Source organism: Nicotiana tomentosiformis, chromosome 4, assembly GCF_000390325.3.
Source record: "Nicotiana tomentosiformis chromosome 4, ASM39032v3, whole genome shotgun sequence".
Classification (NCBI taxonomy): Eukaryota; Viridiplantae; Streptophyta; class Magnoliopsida; order Solanales; family Solanaceae; genus Nicotiana; species Nicotiana tomentosiformis.
In genome coordinates this window covers 92,938,560-92,947,600 of record NC_090815.1, presented here as the reverse complement: position 1 = coordinate 92,947,600, position 9,041 = coordinate 92,938,560, and the positions used below count along the sequence as shown (strand labels likewise).

The 9,041-nt window shown below is 33.8% G+C and overlaps 1 protein-coding gene across 1 annotated transcript; it reads right to left on the bottom strand.

The window, feature by feature from the left end:
- Positions 1-2,219: 2,219 nt before the first annotated feature.
- Positions 2,220-3,854, bottom strand: LOC104108956 (inactive protein RESTRICTED TEV MOVEMENT 2-like). Its single transcript, XM_009618117.4, has 3 exons — positions 3,679-3,854; positions 3,406-3,581; positions 2,220-3,297 (listed from the first exon to the last, which is right to left on the bottom strand). Exons 2-3 carry the CDS (start codon positions 3,548-3,550, stop codon positions 2,423-2,425), a joined length of 1,020 nt encoding a protein of 339 aa, XP_009616412.1. The 5' UTR covers positions 3,551-3,581; positions 3,679-3,854; the 3' UTR covers positions 2,220-2,422.
- Between the last annotated feature and the right edge of the window lie 5,187 nt (positions 3,855-9,041).

Sequence of the window (9,041 nt, the reverse complement as noted above, 5' to 3'; positions counted from 1 at the left end):
TCAATATACAAGCTCGAATTCTTGAAGTTCCCCAGCAGAGTCCCCAGAACTGTCACACCCCTTTTCTACCCCAAAAGAATATGTGTGTTATTGTTGTGGGTTAAAGAGTCTTTCCAATTAAAGTGAGAAATTTGAGTAGGGATTATTTTATTTACAGAATCGCCACTTGAAATTGATTTTTGGTGTTCCAAGTCACCTTTTATTTGAATCCCTAGTCAAAGGAATGTTTTGACTTTTTCATGTTGGTCTGCGAAAATAAAGTACGAGTAAAAAATTCTGTTGACCGAGGAGAAGGTGTAAGGCATTCCCCGAGTCCCGTGGTTCCAGCACGATCGCTTTTATTGACTAAAATTGGCTTGAATTAATTTTTTGGATAAACTCTGCTTTATTTTATTTTTTCATATTTTATCTATCCGCTTTTAATTATTAAAATATAGAATTATCTTTGAAACGAATCACGTGTGTGAATCCATTTTGTTTATTGTACCAAAATTATGTCACGCGTACGTGTACACAATTAATAATATTTTATTATATTAAGATTGTTTTGGCCAAAGTTGCGCGAACACATCTTCGATTTTAATTTTGAAAATCAAAATTATGTCACGCGAACGTGTACATAATCACGATAATTTAATTAATTTAGAGCGCGCTTAAAGCATTCTAACATATTCAAAAAATTTCTTCATTTTTTTTTGTTTTATTGTGAGGCTCATGAATTTATGAATAAAGAATTATTGTGGAAAAGGCGTATGAGTTCAATACATTCTTTCCTAAGTTTTAGATTTATTGTGAGGCTCATGAATTTATGAATAAAGAATTATTGTGGAAAAGGCGTATGAGTTCAATACATTCTTAATAAATTGACAATATTATAATTCTTATTGGATTGAATCAAACAAAAATAATATATTAGGCCCATTATCTCAAATTAAAACCCCACAAGCCAAATTTCTTTTTACCTAACTCAACTGGACGGCCCCTTAATAGTCAAAAGTAATTCAAGCACAACTTTAGTTACAAATTGCTGACAACACATATTATAATTTAAACAAATGTTCTTTATCTTTCAACCTTTAAAGATTCTATAGTAATACCAACAAAAGCAATCAAAACAATCAATATTCATCTAGTAAATCACTAAATCAAAGCGAATAAAATAAACTAATTAAACAAGCAAACAAAACTACGGAGGAATCACGGAGAATATTTAAGAAAAGAAACCAACCAAAAGCACATGTAGATAAAAATAGATTTTCTATTATTGGATTTTAACTTTTTTGCTGTATACAAAGAAAGCTAACACCAAGGAAATAGCAACGCTCAAACGAGGTATTAACTGGAACCTCGGACTGGCGACACAACCTCGAACGGAAAATTGAAACTCGGCACCTCGATCGCAAAATCAGTGATTTAGTGGTTGTTTTTTTTTTACTGAGTTTGAGTGGTTTGGAGCAGCTTTAATTGCTGCATTTGGGGGGATTTTTGGAGCTGGGTTTTAGTGATTTCATAGCCAATTTTCGCTGGTGTCTTGACTGATTTTTGCAGGTGACTAGAGGGTATTTTGGGCGGTGTTTTTGAACAGAAAACAAGGGCTGATTTAGGGTGATTTTTCGATTGGAGTTTGGTGGTGTAACTAGGCGGAAGAGAGCAGAGGTTCACTACTGATTTTTGGTGGTTTCGGGATGGCTTTACGACTGCGTTTTGGAGCAGTTTCGGACAGAGGTTTCAGCTGCGATTTGGAGCTGATTCGGGACTGTTTGGTGGCTGGTTTTATGTGCAAAAATGTGAGGTTTTGGAGCTGGATTTGCAGCTCATTTTTTGCTGGTTTCTCCTCCCTTCATTGCTGATTTTTGCCGCAATTATATAGAGGGTTTTGTTGGTCTTTAGGGTGGAGATGAAGCTCATTTATTTTGTGAGTGACATGTGTGTTTGTGGAGGGATCATGTGAGGGAAGTGCTTGTGTGAGTTGTTAAAGAGGAAGAGTGGAGTGTGAGTCTTTAAAGATAAAGAGTGTGAGTGTGAGTTGTGAGAGAATAATTGTGTTGGTGGTAAGGTGTGTTAAGTGATGTGAGTGAGTTAGAGAAAAATACAAGCATGGTCAAAAATTAGTTGTTCACATTTAGAATTGAAATAAATAAATAAATAACTTGAAGAGTACCATAGAATTTGATGCTGGCCATTAATATTTTACTTGCCACTGCTCCATGGAAACTTAATGGAGAAAACCTTTTCCCAATTAGAAAAAAGTAATATAAGTGCCCATAATAATGATTGGCTTTTCTAGGCTCAATTACAAACGCATAACGGTACAGTAAATTGAGCCTTGATCATCACACCCTCTTTTTACAATCAAATGAAAGAAAGGGAAACGAAAAAAAATGCTTTAGGAAATAACAACACTCAAGAATTATAGTTTGCTCTAACCTTTTCTTTTCCCAGATTGATTCTTAGTTCTAATCAAATGAATTACAAACACAACAAGAGATAATATTAAGGCCGAGCCTGCAACAATTGGCACACAAATTTTGGAGCTTTTCTTAGGCACATTGTCTCCTTCCCTTTTCCTTGATATTTCACCATCTTCTTCCTTTTCTAAAATTCCATTTGCTCTTTCACTATCTTGATCATCTTTAGGCTCATCCCTTGAACTTGTAGATTCAGTTTTATCACCACCTAATTGATTGCTCTGAGGCTCTCTTATTTCTTGAATCGTATCGTTGCCCTTGATGTTTGACTCTATTTTTGGCATTAGTTCCTTCTCCATTTTAGTAACTTCATCCTTGACAACATGTTTTTCAACTTCTTCACGTGGTTTTCGGATACTAGATGCCAAATCAATTTTTTCCTCAATTTCTTTCTTCTCCTTTTCTTGGTTTTCTTCTTCTTTTTTAGTAGACTCTGAATCAGCTGAGGATGTTGGTTTATCCATATCATCTTTAAATGTGACCTTTTTAGGAATCTTATCAGCTACTATTGACAAATCTTCAGAGGTGCCTTGTCTAGTAATAAGCTCATCCTCCTCCACTTCTACAAACTCAATTCCAAGAATTCCTTTCACTTTCTTTGGCATTTCAATTGTCAATATAGACTTTTCCTCATCATATCTAGCCTTGATTTTATCCAAGATCACCCCATCTGGAATCTTGAAAGCCTTACTAAATTTTCTAATTTCTACATCTTTCTTGACCAATTTCCACCCTACCATCACAGTCTCTTGAACCAGCTTCTCACCCCTTATCGCGATTATTGTCCCTTCCTCATTTATATCAATCTTTATGTTTTTTTTTGTATAACCTATACAAATATTTTCCAAATTCCACAATATATAGTAATAAGTATAATGAACATGAAACTAAAAAAATGAATAAAAAATGAGATAAGAATTAGGTGAAGAGAAATGACCTTTCAAATGGACACTAAGGATGAACATAGTGTCCGTTTCTGTAGATTGGAAAAGAGAGCCTGCTCGATCTTTTGCAAATTGGAATTCAGTAGAGGAAAATTCATCCGCAGCTCTTGTTAGTTTGAGTCCCAATTCCATTTCCATTTTCGTCGGCTTTACTCCAAAAACTTTGATTCTACAAGTTGAAATATAGATTTATGTTCATAACAATGCAATGCATATGCTAAAAACATGAGAGAAGAATATATGCTTTGCTTCATAGCATATTATACCTTGATTGAAGGGTTATAACTAATGTCAGATGGTTTGTTTTCGAAGTTTTTGAATGTTGACTCCTAACTGAGGAATTGTGATATAAACACGTGAAATAATAGACAAAAAAGAAAAGTTAAGATTGAAGGCGATATCTTGTGGGATTGGCAAGTAAAAAGGAAAAGGCTGGTATTTTGCCTTGTCAAAGAGTTTATGTAATTGGCTTCAATGGGTTCATATGTGCACATTGCATTTCCAATTAAGACTTCATTTGTACTCCACAATGTGGCGCACTTTTAAGTTTAGTATGGCGTACGATGGTTCTGAATTGTGCTTGCAGCTCAAGCAGAAGTTAATTAAGTTTTGAACATTAAGAAAGCTGCATTTTGAAAGAATAACTGCGGTGTGTTCTATGCAAAATATAGGGAACAAAAAAAAAAATACTAGAATGTGGTTTAAATTGCCAATAGTGGAATTCTGATAACCAGAATGTGACGGTGAGGTAGTGATTTTAAATAATCCCCGGACTCTCGGTAATAATCCTATTAACATCTTCTAGACGCACTCTAATTAAGTTTTATATTGGTTGCGTAAAGAATTTTTTACACTATCAGACACTCAAAAGATATTTATAAGTAAGTCTCCCTAAATGTGAGATTTGTAATCTTGAAAAGGTGACATGATGGTGTATAAGCGATGTACTGTATACAACTTAAACTCGCACTCTAAATAACTTAGTTTCCGATCGAGTATATATAATACAGAAAGACTTGGGCCACACAGACGAATGATATTGAAGCGATCAAGATGTGCAAGACAGTGTAGCAAAGCTCTTGGCCTTAGGCAATTATCCTTAATTGGGCATGCACTGCCATGTTGCAAACTTTCTTTAACAACTTTTGCATACTACTATCCTCTTAATATTTCCCAAACTTGTGGATGCAACAAATTGAAGAATGAAGTGACTGCCCCCAACTTAGAAGTTAATATCAAGATCAATCGATGATAGTCAGTAATGGTTTATTAGGTAGCTTAGACTTGGACCTTGGCTTCCAAATCCATGTGATGTGTTTCTGTTGGATTTGACCGAGTCTTGTATTCTCTTGGGCCATCAATCAGTTTTTATTGGGCTTGGATTTTTATGGGTGTAAATTTGGGAATTGTACAAATCGCTATGAAAAGTGGAATAAGTCATAACATGTTTCCACTTTTGAAAAACCATTTTCCAAAAAATAATAAATAAAAAGAAACCGTTTTTTGTTGATGAACAAATAAAACTAAAACCTATGGTACTGGTCCCATATTTTCTCAAGAAATCAACAAGAAGCACCAAATTTTCTGATAATAATTTGAGAAAACTATCCACTATAGCCCCTCAAAATTTTAACAGCCCATGTTTTTCCCTCATTGACACGAAATGGTCCTCCAGCCCAAACATATTACATCTAATAGCCCGAAATATCTATTTTGTATATTTTTTGTATAGTGACAGTCTATTTTGTATATTTTTTTATATAGTGACAGTCTATTTGGTATATTTTTTGTATAGTGACAGCCTATTTTGTATATATTTTATATAGTGACAGTCTATTGTATGTAAATTGTATAGTGGCGGTCTATTTAGTATATTTTTGTATAGTGACAGTCTATTTTGTATAGTATAGTGACACTTAAAAAATTCACTGCCACTCAAAATATATACAAAATAGACTGTCACTATACAAAAATTATACAAAATAGACTGTTACTATACAATTTATATACAATAGACTTGTTATTCCAAACTTAATTTAAGTGCGTTACTATTTTTATTATTCGATTTTCAGAGCAAAATCTGAAATCACTTTGCATAGTTCTAGGATAAATCTGAAACAAATCCTTAGCATCACTGTATTGGTCAGCGCGATACATAGCACCGATGATAGCATTACACGTGAATACAGTCAGCCGTGTGTTTGAGAAAACGACGTGACGAGCAACGGCAGCTGCAGATTCCAAATTCCAGGCGCGAATGAGAGACTGAACGCGATTGTTAAGGTTAAGCCGATGGCCGATCAGTGCCGACATGGTGTTGGGAAGGTGGGAACGAGGGTCGTCAGGTAAAGGCGGCCCCCTCGGGAGTGAATCACGACGGAGGGCGTTGATTGGTGGTTAAATATGGAGGCGGTGCTTGCGACAGGGGCGTTTGACAGCGGCTTCTTTGGCTAAGGAAAATGCGTATGATCGCTGAGGGAGAAGGAAGTTAGGGTTTTGAGGTGGTGGTTGTGGTGTTGGGTGAGGATAAACGGATGGTATGATTTGAATTCTGGTAGCGGCGGGGGAACGGCGGAGAGAGCGGAGGAGGATGCCATAGAGAGGGGGAAGAGTGGCAGTGGTCTTGGGCTAGCCCTTTAATTAGTTTTGGGCTGTTAATTGTATGGTTTATTTTGTGACTATATATTGTCATTAATTTTTGCCGGATGGCTATAAATTGAGTTTGCCAAAAAAAAATTGCTAACTTTCGAAAGGTGTGCTAGGCAAAAACCTAAAAACAAGAGAATAACAAACAAAACTGTTAAGAAAAATCTTCTACCATGATGACTTCAAATAATGAGTGCGCATAGAAAATTTCTTCATATACAACGGTTTTGCTGTTTTTTTTAATAAAAGTTTTTTAAAAAAAACTATAGTCGACCAAAAATCCAAGAGAAAGGGACTGTCAATCATAGTACAAAAAGAGAGAGAAAACCAACTTTTGGTAATTAAAGCATATATGATGAAAACTGGTTGCAGACTGGAAGGGAGGGACCTCTTCTCATTTTGGCCTCTCATACTTTTGGTAGGTATATATAGAAAATGACAATTCTCATTTATTGTTTGATAATTGCTTGTTCTATCTCATATATATGAGTGAATTATCAGTGGCCTAAATGCCATGTCACCAAAAGCCACTAATATTAATAATGACAATAATTAATCGTTTCTTTATGTATGAGAATTGATGACGTTAATGCCGGCGGCGGATCCAGAATTTCAAAGTAGTGGATGTTCAGTTACCTATAACTGAGACTTACTACAACCGCAAATTATAATTGCACAACCATTAATTTGAAACTTGATGGTAAAATATTTAAACAAGTATATATATATGACATTATCATCAAAAGATTAGTATATTCACATTTGTATTCGGTCTTTTCATAGTTTGAAAACGATGAATAATAGCATTATTAGTTACACTAAATTTCAAACATCAAATTCAGTGCACCATTGGTCTAGGCAGAGACGGATCCAGGATTTAAACTCTATGGGTTCAACTTTTAAGATTTTTAACATTGAACCCATTATATTTTTAAAGTTATGGGTTCATATCTATTATTTTTGCAATTTTAATAAATTTTACACATAAATTTTCACTCCGTGTCGAAAGTTATGGGTTCAATTGAACCCGCATCTACCACATTGCATCCGCCCGTAGGTCTAGGTCAATGTGAATTGAAAAGTTTAACTTTTTTACACAAATGAACAAAAATAAAATTTTCAAAAGTTAATTTAAACTATATCAAATTGACTTCAGTCACAAAGGTCATATTGAGAAAACGAAAAGAGAAAGGAAAATTATTTCGAGGAAAAAGTCAAATTGTTGAAAGCAACTAGAGGAAGAAAAGAAGTAAAAAAAAGGAAGAACAAATTGAGAAATAAAGCAATATAGGAAGATAGCAGGTCCATGAAATGGAAATGAACCTTGAGGTTGGATTTGGATTGTCATTTCTTTCGTCCGAAAATCGAAAATCCAAAATATCCGAAATCGATTAATCCAAAATATCCAAACCGATTAATCCGAAATCGAACTAAAATATCCGATCCAATCCGAACTTATTTGAATTGGATTTGGATTCTCATTTCTTTAATCCGAAAATCGAAAATCCAAACTGAAATTTTCATATGCAATCCGAACGCAAAGAATAAAAAGGTAGAAAAGAAGAAAGCAAAGAATAAAATGGCAAAGAGAATAAAAAGGAAAGCAATTCTTGGAAGAAGAAAATAAAAAAAGAGGCAAGCAATTCACGGTAAAAGGTAGAGAAGAAAAAACATGAGTTGAAATGAAAATAAATGTACGTGGACAGATTCGATCTCGGAACATTTTAGCTCGACCGAACTTTCTGCAAACTCAAAAACCACACTACCCATGATGTTTCATCATTGGTGGTTGCTTAACAAAACATTGACAAATAATTGACCAATGTCTGCCAATACAAAAATATATGTGGATCCGCCCCTTAATACCAATGCAATTTTACAACTAAATCTCTATCTTCTTCCTTGATGTTAAAATTGTCTCGTGGGTAAGTGAATGTTACTTTTCATAACCACAAATGAATGAGAAGTCTGTTATTATCCTCTTAATAAATATATTTTAAAATCAATCATTTGGCATTCCTATTGTTGGACATACATAGTTACGTGCATGAGTTTGTACTTACGTATAACTCTATTTCAATAATCCTGATTAGAAATGTTTTTCTCTCTCTCTCTCTTACACATTTGGTATTTCAATCAAAATCAAATTAATACAAGAGTTTTGCCAAATTACATATTACAAGTTAAATATAGATGTCTTATACTAGTATATATGTGTTAGTAGTATGATTCAGTAATTACATCTATTAAAAATGAAAAGTTTCTATAATAGGTTCTAATCGATGATAAAAGTATGAGCTACGAACGATTTGCTCATTTTTTTTCCCTTTCTTTGTTTTGTTAATTTAAGACATGCAAAACAAAATAAAGTTAAGAAAGTTTAGCTAAGTATGATATAACTTCTCCTTATGTATAAGTACTTATAAAAGCTCGAGTAGCTTTCATAACCATGATTAAAACGAATTTTTTGATTATTACTTTATGTGTATAATAAGGTAACTAAGCAAAATGATGTCCGTGCAAAACTAGTCTAGTGGATTTCTTCATTGTTTGTTTAATTACTGGCGGAATTTGATGTGGTGAGATTTTTGTTGGAGTAACGACAATAACATTCATTCAAATAATAATGACAATAACACTTCATTTAAAAATGAGAGGAAATATTAAAGACAAATATATGTGGCCACTTTAACTCTTCTTCTAAAGTAAATGGATAGTTAACATGAACTGACTATTCATTTTTGGAATTAGAACTACAGTTTAATAGTTACACTTCTGTTTCTGTACCACTTAGTTAGTTAGGTGAGAATTCAATCCATCAAATGTTTTCCTTTTTCTTTTAACCTTCTTCTTCCCCCGCTACTCATAATGTAAGCACCCTTAAAGGTTGAAAATAAAACATTAAATTTTTAAATAAAAAAGAAATAAAATCGTCACACATTTTCCCGAGAACATAATGCAGTGTGTTTAGTGTGATAAGAAA